Source organism: Sceloporus undulatus, chromosome 4, assembly GCF_019175285.1.
Source record: "Sceloporus undulatus isolate JIND9_A2432 ecotype Alabama chromosome 4, SceUnd_v1.1, whole genome shotgun sequence".
Lineage (NCBI taxonomy): Eukaryota > Metazoa > Chordata > Lepidosauria > Squamata > Phrynosomatidae > Sceloporus > Sceloporus undulatus.
In genome coordinates, this window is record NC_056525.1 from 107,827,838 (window position 1) to 107,853,336 (window position 25,499).

The 25,499-nt window shown below is 38.0% G+C and overlaps 1 protein-coding gene across 1 annotated transcript in view; it reads left to right on the plus strand.

Moving 5' to 3' along the window:
- Positions 1-25,499, plus strand: part of DPYD (dihydropyrimidine dehydrogenase) — a 617,920-nt gene that overhangs the window by 348,340 nt on the left and 244,081 nt on the right. The window contains exon 14 of the mRNA XM_042465741.1: positions 3,288-3,503. Coding sequence (XP_042321675.1) covers positions 3,288-3,503 — 216 coding nt within the window. The remainder of the gene's footprint in view (positions 1-3,287; positions 3,504-25,499) is intronic.

Consider the following 25,499-nt stretch of genomic DNA (forward strand, 5'->3'; position numbering starts at 1 on the left):
CCTTCCCAAAAGATCTGGGAACTTTTATACAAGGGAGTCAGCATGGCGTAGTGGTTTGAGGATTGGACTCTGACTCTGGAGACCAGGGTTCAAATCCAAGGTTGGCCATAGAAACCCGTTGGGTGTTCATGAGCAAGTCATACTCTCTCAGCCTTGCAAAATCAAACACTCTTTGAATAACTTTGCAAAAGAAACCCCATGATAGGATTGCCCTAAGGGTCACCATATGTCAGAAATGACTTGAAGAATCACAACAACAACAGTATATTACATACAGATAGACTTTTTTGGAAGTAGTAAATAGAGATGTGAACTTCTGTTGAGGTGAGAAATTCCTCTGAATTACTTGAAAATTCTTTTGAAAGTGAAACAGTTACTTCACATGAGCAAGGCCACCAAATTTGACTTTAGACACCTCTAGTAATATCTGCCAGTTCCTAACATTATGTTACATTCTGGATTAGGTAAACCACAAAAGACAACATCATAGATAAAAGAGTATTAAAGAATATAATTACAAATTAAATTAAGATAATGATTATAATCATTATGGAAACATACACACACACACACACACACACACACACACACACACACACACACACACACTGCCAATAGTAGTATTACAAATATAGCAAGAAAATCAAAATACCTGTAATTGCCTTTGGAAGATAATTTAACATAGAACATGAATACAAACTGAACAAAGTTTATAGCAATTTGTAAACACGCAATATCAAATCTAAACCTTCCAAGGATAAACAAACACGTGTATGTTTTCTTATTGGTTGTAAGTTATAACATTCTATTTAGTGCTGCATTTATTCCTATTTATCTGTTAAATGTATTGACTTCTGCCTGATAGATGCTGCTAGATGGCACTGGAGCATATGGACAAAAAGTATGATTTGGTTTGAGGCAGCATCTTTTCCTCTTTCATCTGACTGCCCAGCTGTGATTTTTCACTCCCTTTCTTTGGAGTCCTCTCCTTAGTCATCATACAGTTTTTGGTGTCCTTGCTTGGACCCTTACTGACTTCTTTGAACTAATATGAACTAATATGCTATTGATGCCAATTCCATTTCTACCTCATGCATCAACTGTATGCTGGTGAGCTGTGATAACAAATAACTATTTCTTCCTTATTTCATCTTTCTGCATTTTTTTTAACAAATAGGAAACCATTAAATTAACTTTGGAAGCACTTTTCTTCTAAGATTTTGTGTGTATGTTTCCTCCTCTGTTTTAAAATAGTAAGATATGTGGGCACTTAACAAATAATAGTGGGGCCAGATACATACCTAATACATGTAAGCTCCCATTGAGAATTCACCCTTAGTATAGTTTTAAGGGCACTTGCTTAGCTTTATATTACATAAAAGTGTCCTCTCTTTTTCTTATTCAGTAAATAAATAATGTGTTTTGCCAGAAGTTTGGGATTTCTTTTATTTCTTTTCATGCAGTGCTGGCTCTTTCAAATATTTCAGAGATAATTTGAATATAAGTTATTGTAGGGGGGAATGATATTAATTCTCATCCAAAGATATACCAGTTTGCTCATTGTGCTTCCATAAGGGAAATACGTGCATCTCTTAGAAAGCATTCTTGTGCCACTTGAAAAATCTGGAGCCAGAGCATAATGTACTGCAATGCAATACAATTTTAATTTGAATAGTGGTTTTCATACAAAATGCATTCCTGACTGGCTGTAAATAATGCAATTACGGAATTATATAATAAATAATAGACGAGGGAGAGCAGTGCAAGTGCAAGTAGAGAAGAATAGCAATCTTTTTAGGTGGAACTCAAAACAGAAGTGGGTCGATGAGGTACAGATAAGTAGGGGAATTTTTCTTGTAAATATCAGAAGCTATTGAACAAAGAAGAATATTGAAAGAAAGTTCAGATTTAGATTGGGAGGCAAATGCATTCACTCAGCAATTCATTTAGTATCTTGGAACAATAAGCAAAGTGTTGAGGGAAGTATTCAAAACTGTAGTGTAAACTTGTTCTCTTTGAGCTGTCAGACACTCATGGTAAGAAACGTGAAGTAATTGAATAGATTTGAACTTCTTCTATTTAAGTTGTATGTGTTCCGAGGTATATATATAGGTTCCAAAACACACTGCAAAAATAATCCTGTTTGAATTGTTATCGCGCACGTGGTATGGTAACAAAATAGGGAGGCAGCCATGGACTAACATCCAAGGTGATTCGGCTGCGAAGAAGCTGGAGGAAAGAACAAAGAGAAGGACAGTATTGGAAATGAGAGAACCAAAACACGACCGGGCGTATAAGACAACCCCTAACTTTACAATTTAAAATACAGAGTTTGGGATATACTCACTGTATAAGACTACCCCTCTCTTCCATGATAAGTCAGAAACGAGCTGAAGGCACACAATAGCAGCAGCAGCAGCGGAGGAGGAGAAAAAAAAGGAGAAGGAGAAAGAAGAAAAAGGAGGCAAAAGAAAAAGAATAGGAAAAAGGATAAAAAAAGAGGAGAAGGAGGAAGAGGGAAAGAAGAAGCAGAGGAGGAAGAGGGAGAAGAGGGGAAGAGGAGGAAGAGGAAGAAGAAGAAGAGGAAGAGGGGAAGAAAAAGAAGAAGGGGAGGAGAAGAAGAAGAAAAAGAAGAGGGGAAGAAGAGGAGGAGAAAGAGGAAGGGCCCAGCTAGCTGGCTGCCTTCTCCCAAGAAGAAGCATTAAATAATATCGATGGGTTTATAGCAGCACTTCATTAAAGATCTCACTTGTGTTTTCTTTCTTTATTTTCTTTAAAACTATCATTTCATGACATGCTTAAACATAGGGGAGAGAAATACACACATAGAAGAAAACAACCACAACAACAACAACTACTACTTCTTCTTCTTCTTCTTCTTCTTCTTCTTCTTCTTCTTCTTCTTCTTCCTTTGAGTGTAAGCCAAAAAGAACAACAAAAGGAAAGAAGAAAAAGGAAATAAAAATATATTTACAGGGGTGGGGGGCTTATCTTGCCTTGCTGAGTGAAGTTGATCTTGATGGTCATTAGGTCCCTTCCAACCCTGCCATTCTGGGCATTAGGATTGCTTGCCATCCCAACAGCAAGCTTAGAGATGGGAAAGTGTGTGCAACAGTGAGATCGATCATTGTAACTTTACTAACCTTTATTAGCTAAGCTGCTAAAGTGATACAGAGACTCCAAGGCTATCTGTTTTCCCTGTAAAAGCTAAAGACCATGGACTTTTTGAGATGTCATATAAGTATGAAAAAACAAAATATAATAAGTTTGTTTGTTTGTTTCTACAGTCTTTATATGGCGTTGCAGTTCCCGATGTACCCCAGCTGCCTCTTTTCTATACTCCCATCGACTTAGTAGACATCAGTATAGAAATGGCTGGACTCAAGTTCCCAAATCCGTTTGGCCTGGCCAGTGCTACTCCAACAACAAGTTCACCAATGATCCGCAGAGCTTTTGAAACTGGATGGGGATTTGCATTGACCAAAACATTTTCTCTGGACAAGGTAATGGAAGATGAATGCCCTCTTCTACTTTTCACATTGTTTCCCTTGTCAAAATAACCCTCCAGTGTTGTCTTGACTTTTCATAGCAGGTTAATACAACAGTGAAGCTATTAGAATCACTCGTAACCTTTGAATACGAAGCCATTTTCAAATTCACAGGACTCCTCTGAAACTTAGGCCTGTTACAGACTGCCAAAATAAAGCTGCTTCGGGTCTCTTTGGAGGTATGCTATTTAAATGATGCATGGGTCCTAAGAGTCCGGAGGTCGTGCCAAAGCCACACTCCATTCCTAAGCACTGGAGTGCAGCTTTGGTGCAGCTTCCGGATTCTTAGGATGCATGCATCATTTAAACAGCATACCTCCAAAGAGACCCGAAGCAGCTTTATTTTGGCAGTCTGTTACAGGCCTTAGAGCTTCTAAATATGTGCTTCTCTCTCTACACTGACAACCTGCTTTCTAGTGCTATAGCGGTATGTTCCCAAACAAGGAGTGGTAGTATCAAAGTGTATTTAATCTCTCTCCCTGGCAGGGGGTTGGACTGGATGGCTCTTGCAGTCTCTTCCAACTTTATGATTCTATGAAGAATTAGTCACTGATGTCAATGATACCTTTGTCACCCTCATGCAGATAGGTGTTTTTCTTGTTTCCCTTGATGTTTCTTTGATGGTTCATCTCAGGGTTTGTTTGCACTGGCCAGAATACTCCAGGGACAGCCCAGAATATCCTAGCTTTGCAGCTACTTTGTCCTCCCATTACCCAGCTTTCCCTTTCTGTGGTGTGCAGCTGTCCTGCACAGATGTCCTGCTAGGCTTGCCCTGCATGTCTATCACTACAATGGGTCATTCTCTTCTGAGGTCAGAACAAGGCATCCAGTGATGGGCACATGCTGAGTTCCACATTAGGCCTCAGAACGAGCAACCTGTGGCATTACTAGATGCACTACTATGTGGCCATGCAGGCCATATTGTGGAAATGGAGAGATCTTGATTTTTCTGGATGATCCAGAGAAACAGGTAATTTTTAAAAATGCATTTCAACCTTTTTTTTTTCCTGGTTCTGCAACAGGACATGGCAGACACTGGCCAGATTGCCTGCACCAGAAATGGGGTTTGGGCTATGTGTCATCTGAATAGGATGGTTCTAGGATGGGAAGATACAGGGCTATTGGCATGTGCAGACAGGTCCTCGTTATGAACTGCCAAATTTGCCTTGAAATTTCATTGTGGGCAAAATTGGGTGTGTCAGGGGAGTTAATCCAACCTTTTATTAAGTTTTGCCCTTGAATGGAGAATGACTTCACCAGCTTCAAACTCTGAATAGGACACCTGGTACTTGTAGACAGTAAATGAAAACATGTGAACATGTGCATAACCCATAGAGAGCATTAAACTAAAGTCAAAAGAAGGGATATGCCCCACCAGAACTGTTCAGCATGAGTATAATTTGATAGTAACACTGGTCAAAGGATAAAAATATAAGAACTAAACAGACTTTACATTGGCCATCTTTAGGGGGCAATGCCTTCATTTTGCTCTTCTCCAGCTATATCCCTAGCTTATTGCAAATTATTTTTTATTGTGCAGGGTGTGCTAAAACATAATTTAGTGTGATATGCAAATATAGTCATTCACTGTCTTCTGAATTACTCCGCAGTGGATTTTTTCCCCTCATTTTTAAATTTCACTTGCCTGTAATAGTCTAATGAAATCTAAAGACCGCATAGAAATATGTTATAAGGACTGAGCTGAAAAAGAGAAAACTCTTTTCTTCCAGTCTGTTTCTGTTATAAAATGAGCACTTCTTTTTGGGGGTTTGTTTTTATTTTGTTTGCTTTTAATGTTCCACTGGCCTAGTCTGAGTGTCTACGGGTCAGTTCTCAATATGTGTCTTCCCAAGCATGGAGTTGCCCAGAAGGTTGTGTTATAATTGTTGTCTATCCAAAATTAATTCTGGATCACTGGAGCAGTCACTTCTTTAATTAAGGTGCTGTAAGAGAAGCCAGCGCTACTGTGTCTCTTGTTATACACCATATTTGCTAAGCCTCTGACCTACTGTTCAAATGTTCTGAATGCTCAGCAAGCTGCACCCAAGTCTGTCCTGCTTCTGTTTCACTGCTTTGTCCAAGAAGTGCCTTATGCCATTTAGATCCATCTTTTCACTTACTCAAAATTGTATATATGTTTTCAGTTCATTTTCCCCAAGGCTTACAGATATTATGAGCTGCAGAATGACAACCAACAAAAATTTTAAGGGGGAGGGGGTTGCATGCTTGTAACAAAGAAAAATATTAGACATTAAATAATATTCCAACATTTAAAGTGTTTCCCTGCTGGTGAATTAATGCCCAGTAAATCAGAAGTCTGTGTCTCTGTGTGTATTAGCTACCTTCTTTACTCCTCAGCCTCTTATTCTAGTATGACAAAACTGGAGGATGACCAAGGTTGTGGGGTTATGGCATTAAGGACTAGATAATGTAGGTTGTGTATATATGCCATTTTCTTGCCCTGTGGAACAATTCAACATTGTTGTGATTTGAGTCTGAGTTGTTAGTAGAGGAGAAAACCCTTATCCCCCAAAATGAAGCTCACCAGGAGAACAAACATGGCTACAATGGCTACCATTCACTTGTGTGAGGAGGAAAACATAAAGTATGCACAGTGAGCTACTTTGAAGAAATGGCCAGTCATGCCCACAACTCCCACACAGAATAGTCTGGCCTTCATGGGGCATCATTCCCAATTTTGTAAGAAGTAAATCCTCCTTTCAAAGCTGCTCCACCCGTTTCTGGCAGGAAATGCCTTTATTAGGATTAGCCCCATGACAGGCTCCTCCTCTTCCAATATCTTGGACCAAGCCATATGGGGCTTTATAGGTAATCACCAGTGCTTTGAATTCTGCCATAAAAGACTAGGAGCCAGTGGGGCTGTTACAAGAGACTCTGTCCCATAACCAGTCCTAAAACCAAGCTGAAATGGATCTAGATAATCTGCTTCATACAAGAACCTTTGGAGCTAAGAAGTCACCATACAGTCTAGTACCTTGCTCAAAAACTGAATATTGTAGACTGTCCTATTGTTATAGTAAGGCCCAAGGAATGGGATGGGGTTGGGACCCTTCCTTGTTATATATCATATGTCCCTCTGGCCTGTTTAATAAGTCAAAATGGACATATTCTTAACATGTAACGTGAGCACATTATCACACATGGCTTTTTAACTGTGAATACAGTAGTAAATTAGCATCTTTGATGATACTTATAACACAACATTGCCTCCGACCTGTAGCTGATGTGTATGCCAAGTATGGTTAGGGCACCCATTTACATGGACAGAGGAGACCTGTCAATATCTTCCAATCACACAGCAGTCTCAGTACTCCTCATGTGTGAAATATCGTTCCTGTAGCAGTTGTTACATTGGCATTCTTCTCTCTCTGTGTGTCTGTCTCTCCCCCCCCCCATCTTGTTATTCCTAAACAGCCTGAATCCTTTTATTTTATTTTATTTTATTTGTGATTCTTTTCTTTTAAAAACCCTTAAAAATAAAATTAGCAGAACTGCAGATTTGCATTTAAAAATAATAAAATAAAATAAAATAAAATCCACACCGGGTAGGTCATAGGACAGTGAGGATGCTTAGGGTGGAGTCCAGAAGTGGCAACAGTGGCCCTAGTAACATGATTGCAAAGATGTGCAATAATTTCTGTTCTCAAACCAGTATGCTTAATTAGTGCGATTGCAGCAAGAACAGGGCTCATGTGACATTGTCCTGAGAGGAGGCTGAAGGCATTTGACTTGGGAAGGAGGAGGAATCATTAGCTTATAGCAGCACATAGTGGATGCTATTGCAAATCGCTCAAAAATCTCCCAGTAGGTCTAGGTCTATATTGGTAGAAGTCTGAGGTTCGACACTCTCTTCACAAACCTCGTACATTATGACAATGAATAGATCACAAATTCAGAGATAAGGCACAGCTCTCCGAATTAATATCACACTGAGAAATTATTTGTGTTAGGGTGAAATTGTCATATGATAACTGTATTTCATATTATAATGTGTGTGTGTGTGTGTGTGTGTGCATGCGCGCGCTCGCATGTATGCACATGCATGCATGAGAGCCAGTATGACTTAGTGGTTTGTATGTTGGACTAGGACTCTAGTTTGAATCGCTGCTCAGTTTGAATTGATACCTAGGGTCTGTATTGAAGTTAGAACTGACTTGAAGGCACATTAACACTAGCAAATAAATATGGTTTCTTTAGTGCACCCTCTTTATTTCCATCTTCCTTTCCCTAGAGCTAATTGCTAATATTCTTATATCTATAGCAAGTTTTGTTATGCAGAGGCACAATTTTGAATATATGAAGTAGAAAAATAAGAAATTAGATAAAATAGACCTTAGCTGAACCAATTTAATGCAGTTTGTTCTGCATAACTCTTTAGTTTAGCTCTGTGTCTGAGAAATCATTTTGGAAAAAGAATGTAAATCCCTATAGTCTGTGTCTAATTGGACTTGTAAGATGGGCAAATTGTAATTTATATTTCAGTGGATATTGTGCTACTAGTTGAAATACAGACTCTCTTAAATTAACATCTGAGAATACAAATTTTCTGAAAGTGTATATTTGTAAGTATATATTCTTTACCAGTGTGTGTCTTATTTTAGTTGATGCAATGAGATAGAGTTATTAAAATATCCAAAATTTGGTTTGTGTTGATATGCACATGAACAGTTCTCTGTTCAAAAGCGAAGTAATATATATACATACACACACACACACACACACACACATATATATATATATACACACACACACACACATACACACACTATGGGAAGTTCTGCGCAAAAGTATATTTATTGTGGGAAAAGAACAATGAAATCATGCACTTCTTGACTACCATTTTTACATTTTACATTATACATTTTACATTTTTACAGAATGAAATTGTATACATACTTAAAATACACTGTGAAGTTGAAGGCTTTCACAAGCAGCATCCATAGTTCTTTGTGGTTTTTCAGGCTATGAGGTTGTGTTCTAGAAGAGTTTATTCCTGACGTTTCGCCAGCAGCTGTGGCTGGCATCCTCAGATTTTAAAATACATTGTCTGTGAAAATAAATGTGCATTTTTGTAGTGCTTTTTTTAAAAAAAAATGGGAACTCGTCATGGAAATTGAATAAGATGGACTTACGACTGGATACATAAAAAACTGAGGAACCAGACTTGTTAGAATATGAAATGTTACTAATGTACAATATACTTTGATTATAAACAGTCATTGCTACATGAACAGCGACTTCCTTTTTAATTATGTTAATCAGTGTAGGAGAGGAAGTTATAATGAATTAATTGACATAATCTTAAAGTGTTTGGGCTTGTATTAAGGGAAAAAATAGCCCTTTGAATCTGGAAATGGTAACTAAGATCTCTAGATTAGGCAGAAATTGTCAAATTAATGGATTCAGTTCACTGGAGAACATTTCAAAAGACCAAATAGTACACACACACCCTTTTATTAGAAACATGGAACAGACATTTGTCTGTTTCCCAACTAGTGTTGAATTTGGAATTTACAACCCCTCAAGAAACAAACATGGCGGAGGAGGAAGGGGATGTGAAAAGTTCTGAAAATGTGGGATTTTTTCATTGTTTTTCCTGGCACAAAATAAAGTGCATCTTTTGACATCAGATTAAGAGTTTGAGAAACTGTGACTCGGTACATACCTGCTTGAAGGTCTGGAGTGGTAGCGGTGTTTCTTCCTCTGTAGGGAAGCTGCAGCTGCCAAACCGCGCGGTAAAAAGCAGGTTCTTTGCCACACCAGTTACACCCGAGTGCACCAATGCTGCACTCGTGACATAACTGGTGTGACATGATGTGTGGATGTTATGCGTCTGTTATGTCATAATGGCGGTGCCCATGTACACAGGGCGCCACCATAATGCCACCACCAGTACGTGCTAGGGTTAGGGACCGTGTGGTTGGCGCACAGTCCCATAACCCTAGCACAGCATGAACATGGCGTACCGCACCATAGTCACTTTGCAGTAGAAAACTTCACTCACAATCTTTCTGCTTGTTGTTGTTCTGTGCCTGCAAATTGTTTCTGACTTACGGCAACCCTAAAGTGACCCTATGATGGGATTTTCTTGGCAAGATTTGTTCAGAGGAGATTTGCCATTGCCTTCCCTGAGGCTAAGAACATGTGATCTGTCCCTGGCCATGCAGTGGGTTTCATGTCTGAGCTGGGAATTGAACTTTGGTCTCTCGAGTTATAGTCCCAACACTCAAACCACTATGCCATGCTGGTGCTCCAGTCTTTGCTATGCACATAAAATTGCACAGCTTTCTAGGGGCAGAATAGCCACTTACCATGGGTTGCTGCTATATACTCGGGGAAAGTTCAAAATTCAAAACTCAATTTCACACTGCAGAAATAATCCAGTTCGAGACTGCTTTAACTGCCCTGGCTCAGTGCCAGGGCATCCTTAGAATTGTAGTTTATTGTGGCCCCAGAGCCTCTGACAGAGAAGGCTAAATGTTTCACATAACTACAGTTCCCACGATTCACTAGCACTGAGCCAAGGCAGTCAAAGCAGTCTCAAACTGGATTATTTCTGCAGTGTGTTTTGGACCAATGCAAATAACACAATGAAATGCTCAATGTCTTTGCCAATTTGAATGCTATGTAATCCAAAGATTAGTGAGCAAAAAGAGAAACTTGGTTAAGATTTAAGATGTAGCCACATGTGATTCTGTTTTGCAGTGATGATGCTTTCTGAATAACATTTTTGTTGCACAATATTGCTGCTTTTATGTTGAAAATGGCAATGTTGCACAACTGAAGTGTTACTCAAAATCCAGAAATGTTGCAAAAAAAAATAAGCAAGTTGTTTTGTTGTAAAACACTGCTTCTTTGTACATATTTTTGTTGTGCAGTGCTACTGTTTCTATATAGAACACAGCCAAGACACATGGCTGTCTAGGAACAGTCTTTTTTATGTGTGCACTCGCCACGATTCAAATGTTGCACGATTTCCTGCCCATACTGAAAGTTGGTCTGTCTTCAGGGATAGCCGCCCTGTGTAGCTTCTGGAAAACTCTGCAGCTGTGTGGGCAAGACGCACAACTTTTGTGTAAAAGCCACACAGTTTTTCATCACTGTGGAGGGGGGGAGGGAATCCCAAGTATCTCAAAGCTACAGGATAAAAAACTGTTCCATTGTTCTCGCTATCTGTTGGACTCAGAACAATTGAAAACTACCATCTCTATTCCAATTGAAATCTACCTGGCAGAGATGTGACTCGAAAAAAAAGTGTGTGTGAGTGTGTATGTGTGTGTGTGTGTGTGTGTGTGTGTGTGTGTGTGTTATAGATTATAGATTACTCTTTTCCCTTTCTTTCTCTGCATGCAATAAAAATTTGAAACATTGTTTCATTTTTTAATCATTCTAGTTTTACATTATGAATTCATTTGTTACTTTGTTCAGTATCCTAGGTATTTGAGCACAAGAAGAAACATAGCAAGGATAGCAGAAATATTTGCTTTGATTTTAGCTGTTTCCTTCATCAGTAAAAATGTAATTTTGATTAATCAACGACATCTGTCTCTACTCTGCTGGTGACATGGATTGATTTGTGATGCTGTCACTTTCAATAACTTAGAGAAGCTGTTGTCTTTATTATACCTCACCAGCAGTTATAAACATGTGGAGCGGCTTCTTATTATCAATGGCTAAATCCAGTTGCTAATCCAAAGTAGAGAAACCCCATTGAATCCACTGCTGATTGGAAAATTAGTACTTCTGTAAATCCTGTTGATTCAGTGGGTCTACTCCAGTTGAGACTAGCAAATGGAAAACTGAATTGCCATTTTTAAAAAAATGCAGTTGTTCAGATATAATGCTAAAATATAGTTTAGCTTTTTAGGAATAAATTACAACCAAGGTTTAGCTTATCCCCTTCCTCCAATTTCCATGGTGCGAAGGGGGAAATAGTCAAAGGATGGTCAAAAGCATGCTTATGTTGAGAAATGCTAATGAGAAGAATCCTGAACAAGCAAGAATCTTTCTAATCCAGGACTTAATTCTGTTCAAACTTTACAAATGTTTGTTTTTGCATAAAATAGTATTTTTTGCACAGAGTACAGCTTTTTCTACATAGAAAATATATCTGTTTATTATATTGTGTTCAGAATAAGCTGATTCCTGCATGGAAAATGCTGCAACTTAGAGATGTGTGTGCAAAAAATGTGTTGTTGTTGTTGTTTTCAGTAAGCAATAGCTTTTAAAATGCTGTCTACACAGAGAAAAAGCTGTTTTCTGCATATATAAACACACTCTCACACACAAACGTGTGAATTTTGCATTGCATATATCCTGAATTTGAATAGGCTTTAAAAACTGTATAGTTTTCAAAGACTTTCTTTTAGTAGGAAGAAAATTGCTAACATTACTCGTAGTTTCTGTCAAGAAGAAACTTAATGAAGAAGCATATCCCTATCCAAACTGGAATTTAGAAGTGTTCACATCTCTTAAATTAACTGGAGCTTGTTCTGTGTTGAACGGAGTGAGATTCTTGTTGACAGTAAGTCAAAATAAGCCAATGTGACACCAAAAATGATGAAGCAAGTTTGTTTCAACAAATGTTAGGGCTGACGCAGATGGGCAGAAAAAGCGGCTCGATCCTGATTTTCTGAAAGTGGGTTGAAACCTCGTTGTTCACATTCCCAAAGCAGGCTGAATACGCACAGGCTGTCCAGACCACATGGCATCAAGCCATGCTGCACAGTTCTTGTTTTTGTCACCTCTCCACCTTGCATGTGCATTGTCGCACAAACATACTGCTTGTGACCTCCAATTACCTACCATGCCCTTCCCAGATGCCACTTCATTGCATGACCATCCCTTTGATCAGCCAGACAGTCACAAATGTGATGCAGTGCATCAGTCTGCTGAGTAATACATTGGCAAAGCACAATCATGAAGCCCCCTCCCCATGCCTCCTTCATCCCCTTTCAGCCCATGCCCCCTTGTTGGACTGTCTGGTTTGTGTATGTTGTCATTACATCAATTGGAGATGTTGCAGGTTCAGTTGTTTGCTTTGCCAGCAACCTGATGCCAGGTTGTTTATATGCACAGCCGAAGATGTGCATTATCTTTATTAAGTCAGAGTATTAGGGATTCTTTTTACTCCAGGTTTTAGCAGAATGTGGATTCATTCCACTTTCCGCCTGCTTTCACCTTGTGTGTCATCTAAACACCTCAGCTTCAAAGAGACTGAAAGCTGCTTTATTTTGCCCATGTGTTTCATCTCATAGTTGAGATTAACTAGAGCTCAGGATTTGGATGCACACTAAAGGTCTCTTAATTTGTAATGGAGGTTGGGAGGGGGCTTTCAGTCTCTGTCAATAAGATGAGTGATTTGAGGCCTGGAATGTGACTCCAGACATGGAAACCCATTAGAATGACCTTAGGCAAGTCACGTTCTCTCAGATTCAGAAGGGGGCGAAGGAAACCTCCTGCCAAGAAAACCCCATATAGGTTTCCATCAGATGCAAAAGACTTATAGGCACACAACTTGCAGTTGAACTGGAGTTGAGAGTGGAGGAGAACTGCCTAGATCTAAGGTTCTTTGAAGCTGACTGTCATAAAACTAAATTTCAGTTCAACATCACATCTACACAGAGCCTCTGTCGAGTGCAATATTCTGCCATAGATTTAAAAAAGAGTATATTATGACGAAGATCCAGTTCTATTTGAAGATACAACACTGTGAAAAATCTTCAACCCTGGTCTGTGTGTGTTCATTCAGCCAACAGGATGGACATTATTCATTACAGCGATGATAGCGTGGAGTATCTGCAGAAGTTGCTTGCCAATTAGAGCCTTTATTTGTGTGAATTAACTGATTGTGCTACAAAATGACATTTCTCCATAATATTAGACATTCTGATTCATTCTACTATCAGTGGTGTTTCCATAGGGACCAATATGGGAGGCACATGCCTCTCTTCATAATTATAAGCGCCAGCACTGAGGCACAATGCCTTGTTTTGTCCCCTTTAATGTCAGTATTTTTACTGAATTGAACTCGCAGCGTAAAAGGCATATTTTTCTTTCTCTGATATCACTGTGCAGTAATTTACAATATAGTTACATTTTCCTCCCTGTAAATGACTTGAAACGTTATTAAAATGCAGAATTTTTATGCCTTTTCCATACAGTGAAGTTTGTTCTGTAGAGTTTTGTTAGAATATGAAATATTAATACTTTACAATTCACTTGTGATGATGAAGTACAATTTGCCTAGCTTGCATATGATAGAGTAAGTATATGCTTGCCAAGGGAGTTGCATGAGAATTACAGCCCTAGCTTGAACATCTGCTTGTAATTTTATTATCCTGTCCTACTGACAGTGTTTCCCTTGTTGTTTTTCTAGACTGACAGGTGAATATTGCATGGATTATTTATTTATTTCCTACAAATATGGTTAAGCAAATGTTGCTTCTTTTTCTCTCTTTCTTTTAAGAAAAAAGAAGCAGGAATTTAGAAACTGCTTTTGATTTTGCCTTGTTTCCTTTATATACTCTTGACATTTGTAGATGCCAGATTGAAGCCCAGTTTGCTGTAGCCAAGACAGACCATTGACTTGCAGTGAAATGCCAGTTGATATCTCAGTAAACAGAAATATTCTATGCTTTATTGTGTCGACCATATGAAAGCTACATAGGCTTCCACTGGCGAGACAAATGATCAGATTGTTAATGTCAAATGAAAAAAAGCAGGGAAGGGGGAAGAGGACTGCTTGCCCTTCTACTAAATAGCATCAAGGACAATTTTTATTAACCCCAAGCCTTGACAAAGTCCAAACATTTTACAAGGTTTCTTGTACATTGAGCTTTTGCCCAGTGATTTGAATTATTTATTGTTTATCCCCCCAAAAAATATCTCCACCAATCCCCACAATTTTCAGAATAAGATGCCACAAGGAATAGGTTAAGAAGCAAGTAATATGTTTTCATTTGTAATGCTTCCTTTTTGTGAAATAAAAGTATACTTGGTTTTTTTAATGCTTATTTCTTTATTATTATTATTATTATTATTGATGGTGAATTCTTCCTAGGAATGTCAAACCATGTAGTCTTCAGTACTTCTGTCCACTTTGGAATATGCCTTGCTCTTTTGACATTTGCAAACAGTCTTCTTATTTTATTTTTCTGAGCAAAGATTTAAGCAACTGAACACCATATTTTCCTTTTGAAAAAAATAATAGGGATGAAATGATTAAATTGTTCAGCTAAAAAAATGTTAGGTATTTTAGAGTTAAAATTGCTTAGAACTCACCGTTTGGTATTTAACATGAAATGTAGGTTGTTATCCTATATAAATATACTTAGATCCCTTGAACTCAGTGGTACTTACTAGTCCTGCATTGTTAATCTACATTTTCCAAGAGTCTTTTTTCCCCTCTGTCTTACATCGAGAGGACTGACTATGTTAGAATCCACAACACACAACATTAACTGAAATGTTGCTAAATGATTCTCCTTGTTTTCATATATATATATTCTCTGTGTGTGTGTGGAAGAGAGAGAGAGAGAGAGAGAAATGAATTGTTTATCACTTTGTTCAGTTTTCCAAATTGCTATAATTAGTGAGAGGACACTTTGCTGAAGTTGTGTGACATCTTTATTATCCAGTCCTGTGGCATCTGTCTAAATGTTTGCTAATTGCACATATCTGCTCAATGCAAAATTGCAAACTTAATTGTGAAAAGGAGGATTCTGTAGACCCAATAGAAGCTTCTAGAGATTGCATAGATTCAGTTACTGTACAATCTTATTGATCTTATGCTCTTTAAAAAAAGAATAAGGAACTAAGGCAGGAAATAAGTGTCATCATTTAAGTACACGATTGCAACAAAATCAGTAAGTATTGATTTAGCTGATATATTTCTGTCATTATTGTTGGAACTGGCCTTTACACCCCACCCACTAACACACACACACACACACACACACACACACACCCCTTTACCAATTATCCTTCAGCATCTGAGCAGAAATTAACTTGACTACAATGAAACAGAGTAAGTACCCAAAATAACATGGAGTAGGTAGCCACAATAACCTGGAATATTTTAGTTATTGGGGTAACCTTCAGATGTTTTGGGATTACCCGAGATATTTTAATGAGTGTCATATGTCTGAAAATGGTGAATTTGATAAATCTATTTTAAAAGAGTGAAGAATAGAAGTCTGGCTTTATAAACACATATCTACACAGCTTCCAATAGTAACATTTACTATCTGACGCATGTTTTCTCATTAATCTTCATTTTGGGTTTGCAACATCCTAAATTTGACCAATATAGCATGAGAATGCAGACACAAACTGCATTTGTAAAAGGAGGGTTTTAGTTTGTAAATCTAACAATATTAGAGCTGATAAATGATGACATTCCCTTCTTTTTTATAGATCAAGCAGCATGCTCATTCCTAGCATTTCACAAAACATGGTTAATATACCAAAGAAGAGAATTCCAAAACTCCAACTGTGCTGTCAGTGTAGTTGCATACTGCAGCTTCATTATTGCTTGCAATGTGTAGATAAGTGGTCTCTGTTTCTTTATGAATATCTATTTTCATTGGCTACATTCATTGATTCTATATTGCCATTAACTTGGATAGGATGCTATTTATTACAACAGGTTTAGAAAACACCTGTTCTATAAAATAAAACCCATCACAGTTCTTATATTTGAAAATATTGTTTTTCTTTTCTTTTTTCTTTTTTGTTTTCTCACTCCATTTACCTAATGCAAAATGTTTCTCTTCCCTACCCCCCAGAACTTGCCAAAATATCTCAGAACATATCATTTAAATGCAAAACATTTGATGGGGGGGGGGAATTAAATGTTAGCAAATGTGTTAAAAGTAGGGAATTTTAATTTCATTAGTCTTTGAGAATTCCAGATAGACTGACCTAATCAACTTCTTCTGGACATCCCCATGTAAAATTGTTTGAGAATTGACTATTCATCAAATTTCCATATTTCCACAATGTTCTAACTCAATCTTACATTGTAAAGGCTAATTTAATGTCAGACTAATGCACATTTTGAAAGCTCTTGTGTTTTGAAATGTGTATTTTTAGAGAAAATACATTTGAAAAATCATATTTAAATACATGTTTGGATCCATTATCCTTTTTTTTAAAATCCAGGTTAATTTAGGAGTGTGATAATTCTCAACCTACACATATCTAGTATTAACACACATGCAAAAGGTGCCAAATTCAGTCCACAACATCTTCAGGTAGAACTAAAAGAGACTTCTGTCTGAAACCCTGGAAGAATGTTTCTAGTCTTGTCTAATATAAGCTAGATCAGCTCCAATCAGCACAACCAGTTGTTGGGGACATTGGGAGATGCAACACATTAACTTCTGCATGGTACCAGGTTACCTATCTCTCATGCTCTTAGTACTGAAAATAGATTAACCAATATTCTGACAAATATTGAATCCCATTTTGGGAAAAAGGTGGGATAAATAAATAAATAAATAAATGTAAAGCAATATATAAATAATAAATAAATGTAAAGCAACTTCTTAGGTTCTGATCTATTTTCTGCTGAAAATTTGTTGAGAATATGAATTTATTTTACATTTGGGCTATGGGATTTTGGAGAGAAAATTTGCAAAACTGATGGGGCACAAAATTCATTTGGTAGTTTCTTTCAGCCAATAGCACCAAAAGCTGGCAAAAGGATAAGCGTGCAAACAGGCCACACATGGATCCCCTGTCTCCATTTGTTATGTAATATCACTGGTTGCTGTTTGCCTAGAATTGTGTAGCACAGGGATTTCAGACTGTTGGAGATTTAGTCGTGGTTGTGTATTGGAATGTGCAGAGTAGAGAAGGCTGTCACAGCAGTCAATAAGATCTGAGAGGTGTTGACTAATTGCCTGCTAATTACACAGTAAATTGTCTAATTAAGCTGATGGTTAATTAGGGTGCGCTTGCACAGCAGTCTTGTGGAATTTTTGTCTGATGTCTAGGAAGCAGCTTGTATAATTGGCAAACTGGTAAAGACTGGCAGAAAACATGACTAGAAAGCACCCTGCCAGTAGACGATAGAATAAGGATGAGGAGACATTTTTGTAAAATCATGGAGAACTGGTGTTTTTCTTGAAAAGATCAATATATATATAAAAGTCATTTTCTAGCACCACTGAAAACAGGGTCTGGGTCGGAATATGTAAGAAAAATCAGATATGCTTTTTAGTTGCTTGTGTTAGGTCATCAGAAACAGTGAATAGATTTAGTCTTCTCATAGTAGTATCCAGAAGAACATTTAATTATTTATTTGAATGTATATGCCATCTTTCTTCTAAAATGGGATTCATTTTTCCTATATAAACAAATGGGTGCCACTAATTATTATGGAAAATGCCATCCTCTGTGCTAGAGACGTCATTCTTCACTAATTTTTTATTCTCTGTAGGGAACAACAAGTAATTTTAGAAATCTTCTTTCCACCACGAGACAGTCTTTGAAAGCTACACTGATTTAAAATACTGTTTGCAGTTCAAAACATATAATTTACAAAATTTGCATGTAGTTTTTTTGCATGGAAAATAGCATGAAACTATACTTTCTGTGCAGAAAGAAGGTGCTGTTTCCTGTGTAGAAAATAGTGTTTCATGCACAAAAGTGAACATTTTGTATAGAAGTCAAAAACTACGTAGTTTCTTGTCTGTCCACAATTCTTCTTGTCAGTGTTTCACAAAACTCAAGAAACACATTTTTAAGCCACTTTTCAAATATTATTCTCATCTCTACTCTGTATTTTTGTGTAGGGAAAAACCAAATTTTGGGTGAAATGGTGCAGTGGGCCAAGGGAATATTTGAGTGTCATAATGTTGACGTCAACTTACAAGTGACAGTCTTCTGAAATATCCTGTTATTAATAGCTTTATTCAGCAAAATTAGGGCTGTAGCTTCCTTGAGTGATTCTATCCACCTGTAATAGGGTCTTCCTCTTTTCTCACTGCCTCCCAATTTGCTGAACATTATTGTCTTTTCTAATGCATCATGTTGCATCTTGATATATTCAAAGTATGACAACCTTGTCTTGTAAGAATTCAGGCTTGATTTGCACCAGGACCCATTTACTTGTCTTTTTGGTAGTCCGTGGTGCCCTTAGAACTGTCCCCCTCCCCAGAATCACTGACCAAATTCTTTACTTTCAGAGTTTAACTGAAATGCTTTAATTTAAGTGTTCTGCTGAGTCCTCAGAAGTATTAGGAAGCACACTGGGAGCGTGCATGCAATTCCCTAAAGTATGGAAGGACCATATTTTCCTATTGTCCTGTTGTCCCTTATATGAAAAACCCAAAGAAACAAAAAACAACCAACAATAACCAATCCCCTTTTAAAAGCATTACTTCTTGCATCTCCAAAGCTAGGAGCAATGTTGTCATTTTTTATGTCTCTCTTAGCTGTTTGGTGATTTTTTAAAAAACAAGAAGAGGCCTTTTCAGAAACAGAAAAAAAAGTGGGAAGTCACTTTTTGTTTTGGGAAAAAAAAGCAGTCCAGTGGAAGTAACAAATCGAAACAAAAAAGGCAAAATTGCCTCTATGCCAGAGAACACTGGGACTTTTTGAGTAAAAATCAATGTATAAAAAATGGGGAGGGCTCTTGGAATATTTTGGTATCCACGTGTAGCCTTGCGTCATTCATCCTCCTTTCACATTAGTCTAATAATGGTTTTTTGCCAAGCATTTGTCCAAAGACTTGGATATTTCTCTGGTACCATACTTCAAATTAGTTTCATGGATCAAGGCCCATGTCAACATGGACCAAATAACATATTTTTCGCCACATCCTCATGGCAATCAGTTCAAATGACACAGGTCCCATTCCCTTGTTCTGGTGCAAACTATCCAGACAACATATGACCAGTTCAGCACCAAAGACACAGCATACCTTAATTAATATGGATTATAAAAAGTCACCTTCCCAGAAGATCCAGGACCCTTTGAAGCAAACTGAGATGGCTGTTTACAATGCACTCCATTGTGCCACCTGCTGTTGTCATGCCCTCTGAGGTCAGAGCAAGGTGCCCAGCCATCAATGTTGGGTGCCTCATTTTTGGCCTCAGGGGGAGCAACCCACAGCAGCAGTGGGTGGTACAGCAGGATGTGTTTGGAGCAACTGCCAAGCATCAATCTAGAGTGCCCATGTAACGAAGTGGTATCAGAGCAGATTCAGGGCCAGAATAATCTGGGCTGCCCATGGAGTATTCTGGTCTGTGTGAATGCAGCCAAAAAGTTGACATCATCCAAGACCTGAGATCAGAATGAAGCACTGTATATTGATCAGACTGGCTTTTTTCCAGGCAGCTTTCTATTTATTAATCTGCAGAATTTATTATGTGCCTTAAAAGTACTTTTTTATGCTCCAAGTATTAAGATATTGACATTCAAGATTATGCCAGAAAGAATGCAGCTTAATAATACAACTTTTAAAATATACAACTTTAATAATACAGCTTTTTCCCTACATTCTGTATTCGTGTTCACTACGAATGTCTTGATCTATTTTACTTCCCATAGAGAAAATATTATTAAAGGTAGCAAAAGGAGACATGTCTTAGAAATTCTAAAATGAAAAAGATGTAAATAATATAAGTTCCTTTGTCATATGAGAGTGATGATTCAAACTTTGTGGGCAAGTGTGTTGGGATTCAGGTAGGCTAAAGAATCTGTACAGTTTGGGGCAGGTTTGTGCTGAGATCAAACCAGCCAGTCTACTGAATCGGTAATTTTATGCATCTTTTTGTGGCTCCATCTTTCCCCATTTGTGCCATTAGCATTTTCATTTCTAAATATATCTTTCACTGGAAGCAGTAAAAAAAATCAAGCTCAGATCTTAAATTATTGACTGTTTTAAAAAATACTAAAGCTGCATTTCAAGTGGATTTTCTTGGTGATTTCTGAGGGAAGTAACAATTCACAGGTAATCTTATATTGAAAAGGTTGTATATTTCATGGAACCTTAATTTATTTAAGTTCATCTGAATGTTCAGTTGAATGTTGAAAGTATTTTTCCTAACATGAGCAAGAGTAAAACTGTCAGGGATTCATGAGGTCAATATTATTTTTTTAAAAAATATTTTTATTAGCACACAATTTTTTAAGCTATATCAAACATAAAGATAAAAAGAAAGAAAAACTAACAAAGCAAAACTATAAGAAAAAAGAATATAGAAGACAATGACTTCTTTCCCTAATGCTATACTTGAAAATATACTTAACCTTCCTTCTAAATCAATATAAATCTCCTTCTTTCTACAATGAATTTTAACTGTTATTCAAACTCAATTAAAAAGTCCCCTTATACAAATAAAAAAAAAACTTATAAAAATCTCAAGCTTTTAAAAATGAGGTTAGTATTCATAGTAATGTATTTTGGACTACACAAATTTCAGGTAAACAGACATAAAAGTGAAAAATGGGATTTGAAACAGAGGCCTCAAACAGATAGGCCAAACAGTGTGACTATCACAAGGTGTTGTGTGCAGATGACACAAGTACCCGACATGGTCAGAAACCACTCTAAGGCCACCTAAGGTGACCTAAGGGTGCTAGCAAAAGGAACTCCTTTCCAGTGACCTGTTTGGGACCATGGCTGCGGCCTAATTTCAAAGCAGGCTGCCCGGCTGCCACAGTCACTAACCCTGGCCAGTCATGGGGTGATCGCAGCTGGAGCAGCCACCAGTCTATTTCATTGCAGAATCAGCCCTCTGTATCCTTTGTCCATGGATTTAACCATCCACGTTAGAAAATATTTTTTAAAAATAGATAAATTCCAAATAGAAAACCTTGATTTTGCCATTTTGTATTTTTTTTAAAAAAAACCATTTTGCTACACCATTGCATTTAATGGAACTTGAGTATCTATTTTGGTATCTATGGGCAATCCTGGAACCAAACTCGAGTGTATATGAAAAACCCACTCTACTAGGTTTAGAAATTAGCAAGTGTAAAAATATCCTGATATGTTGGTTTAGTAAGTGAGGTGCCTCCCAGACCAATGATTTTAGGGCCAGAAGCTAAGAACCTATCCTTATTTAGGAAGAATTTCTACAATAAAAATGATGGTATTGCCATAATTTATAGTTTTGATTCATCTTCCATGTCTACCTACCTCTTGTCTAATATCTAAGCTTAGATTTTACATTTCTTAGAATAAAGACCCATCTTTTCCATACTTCATTCTGCACATTGGTTGTGTATTATAAATGACAATGAACTACAAATAGAAAAAGCTTTACTTTTATATAATTTTTATATATATAATTTTTGCATTTCCTTTGCTGCCACTTGCTTCTGTCAGCCAAGGTCACCCTCAAATCCTCTTCAGGAATCTTATACAACAACAACAACAATAACAACCATTTCCCTCATTCAACCAATTCTCATCATTCTGTAGTTTTTCTGTATTAGATACCACCTTGAACAACTTCAAGGATTTTTCTTATTCACAAAGAGCCTCCCCAAGCCAAGGCAAAACCCATTTAAGGAAAACATCAAGCACATGCTCATGAAAATATTGTGCTCTGCTGTTGTGGTGTCAGAATAGGAGATGAAAGAGAGCCCGTTGCCTTAAAGGTATCTTGCCACAGTCTGCACTCTACTTGCCCTGGGAAATATTTTGACAAGGAGCACGATGTTGGCTGAACATCTAGTGTGCAGGTAGTTTGCTATTCTCAGCATGCAGCTACTTGAGGAAAGGAGCTACTTAAGGAGAAATTGCATTGCTACACAAGGGGGCTTACAATCACTTCATGGCTGAAATGTGCGTGGAAGATAATTGGAGTTTGGAATGCAGGATGCATGAAGATGTGAAGAAATGTCATAGTGCAACAATCATACACCAATTGTCCCTCCCACAGTATGGTACAAAATGAAGGAAAACTGAGAAAGAAGCTTATCTCAGTCCTGTATCTCTTCTATGCCTCTTTGTTCCAGTCATGCTTCTCTGGGCCACAGCATTTTTAATGGTTTCATATTTTGTTTGTTTGTTTGTTTATTTCTGCAGACCAAGCAGGTTGCTTACCCATGAGAGTCTGTCAGTGGTTGTTCAGCATGAGAAAGGAACGTTTAGGCAACTCTTCAAAGCACGAGCCTCCACATGGTGCATTTCCTAATGTAGACGGCATTTTGCTAGTTAGATTTGAGTAAACTGCGCACCATAATGTAAATAGTGTCTCCTGTGCAGAAGCCAGGGGTTCCTATTAAATTCTTTTTTAAATGAGTGTATCCAATTTGTGGCCTGCTAGACTATTAAGAAAATGTGTGGGTATCTTGGCGTTTCTTTCATTGAGAAGAAAATGTGAACACATTTTTCCTCTTCAAATTATATGTAAATGGCTGAGAATAATTGAAAAGGCTTACCTGGGAGCAGGGAAAGTGTACATTAGTTAGTGTGTAAAATATACCAACCTGATAAGAAACAATAAGAGAGGGGAAAATCCAGGTGGGAATTTGGAGAAATCCAATGGAGTTTAGACTGGGAGATTTTCACATCCTTGGCAGAAGCCTATGCAAAGAAATAGCCTGGTTCTATGGGACTTTGGGGCTAAACAGACTGGCTGGAAGCACTGGCGTGGGGTGGCATGGAGGTGTGGCAGTTGGACGATGCACACCCCCATGGCACCCCCACACTGCCCCCGTGCCAATATCACACTAACCACCTGACTACATGGCGGGTGCCATCACGGCATTCCCTTGGCATGGCATTTATACACTGCATGCCAAAAGGAGTGCTGAAAAGTGCCACGGCAGCAGCAAACGCGCCTTTTTGCTGGTTCTAAAAGGAGTGGCATTTTGCTGCCTCTTTTTGAGCCGGTAAAACTGCTGGACCAGGACCGTGGCATGCTGTTGCCGTGGCCCCAATCTGGTGCTGAAAGGGGTGTTAGGACGCTGCTCTATTGGGGCCATCTTTTGCCCTTTAATTAACTAGAGGGTTTATGCAGAGATGAAATACATTTTCTTTTTATTTGAGTTACCCACAGATCTGCACTCTGGAAGCACTAGGGATGTAAAAATATAACTATTTTGTCCTCACATGCCATGACAAATAATTTCTGCAGTTTTCTTCCTGCTGCAGGAGAAATCAGTATTTATGAGCATTTTCCCCATAGTGTGTAATTTTAAGAAATTATTCTATGGAATACATGTGAAATGCATGTAACTTTATTTGTACCAAAACCATATTTTTCATGCAAGAAACCTCATCACTTCAGAAATACACTTTTTTTTCTGTAAAATAAAATATAAAACAAAAAACGCCCACTTGTGTATTTGGAAACTTTTCCCCCCATGAAAAACACATTTTTGACAGTTACCCCAAAGATTTTTTTTTTGTATGTGTGCAAAATACCTGATTATTTTTGCTCAAAATCAAAATTTTTGCACAAAACCCACATGTTTCTGAAAATAGTTTTATTTTGTTTTTTCAAAAATCATAGGGTTTTGTGCAAAACCAACCCATTTGGTTCTTGCATATTTCTCTGCAGAATAATTTCCCATAACTCCCTAGGTTGTGTGGATACGAACTCACATTCTCCAACTGTCACAATTTGGCAGATATATTCCTCATTAAACCTCTGTTCCACTTTTTCCAGCTACTTTTAAAATACCTCAGTTACTCTGTTCTCCCACATTCCCCCTTCATCATGTGATTACTTCACTTGCTGCAAATTAAAGTCAAATGGCTTTCTGACACTAGGGAAAACTGCACTACTTTTCAGCAGGAGGCGGAGAGGAGAGAGTGGAAATATTGTGTGTCTTCAAGTCATTTCCCAATTATATCACTCCTAAGACTGGGCTTTATTTGCAAGATTTGTTCAGAGGGGGGTTGCCTTTGCCTTTCTTTGAGACTGAGAGAGTGTGACTTGCCCAAGATCAGTGGGTCTTCATGGCCAAGCAGGGATTTGAACCCTTTTTTCCAGAGTCAAAACCCAATGCTCAAACCAATATACCCTGCTGATCCCTACCCTTTCCTATAAAATCAGGCAAAAGCCAACTGCTGTAGCCCTTCCTAGCTTATGTTCTCTTCATTAATAACTTGCCATCTTGCCCACACTTTGAAGATATTTGACTTGCCTTAACCCATGTTTCATGTCCCATTTTTCATTTGTGAAATGTAGGAGACAATGGCCTGCTACAGACTGCCAAAATAAAGCTGCTTTGGGTCTCTTAGGAGGTATGCTGTTTAAATGATGCATGCATCCTAAGACTCCGGAAGCTGCACCAAAGCTGCCCTCCAGTGCTTAGGAATGGAGTGTGGCTTTGGCGCGACCTCCGGACTCTTAGGACCCATGCATCATTTAAACAGCATACCTCCAAAGAGACCCGAAGCAGCTTTATTTTGGCAGTCTGGAACAGGCCTATGTTGTGTTATTCTCCCTGACCGTCTTTCTCTAGTGTCAGAAATACATTTTTTCAGCAAGGAAACAACACTGATCCCCCCCATCCCTGGGAGGCACATATTGCAAATACGTTGCTGAAGCTAATCAGGTGTGGGTATAGTCAGTATTTAGATGGGTTTTCCAAAAAGAGAAAAGAAGACTACTACACGTTTTCATTGTTGTGACAGGTGCTAGAACACCTATCATCCATCCATGCATGTATGCAATGACATCTCCAACAAACCATGTTTCTGTCTCTAGTAAAAGTCTAGTTAAAGTCAGAACACTGAGTTACAAATATTGGAGACATCATTTGGTATAAATGGGAGTTTCCGTTAATAATAAATGGCACCTCCATTACTCTATACAAACAGGACAAGAATGGGAGAAGCGTGCGGGGGTGTGATAATCTTCCCCCCAGTTGCACTATTAACAGGATTTAATGGTGATTTAATCACAGGAGGAAGACACTTGCCTCTCCTGTGATGAAGTTCGATAACTGAAGATA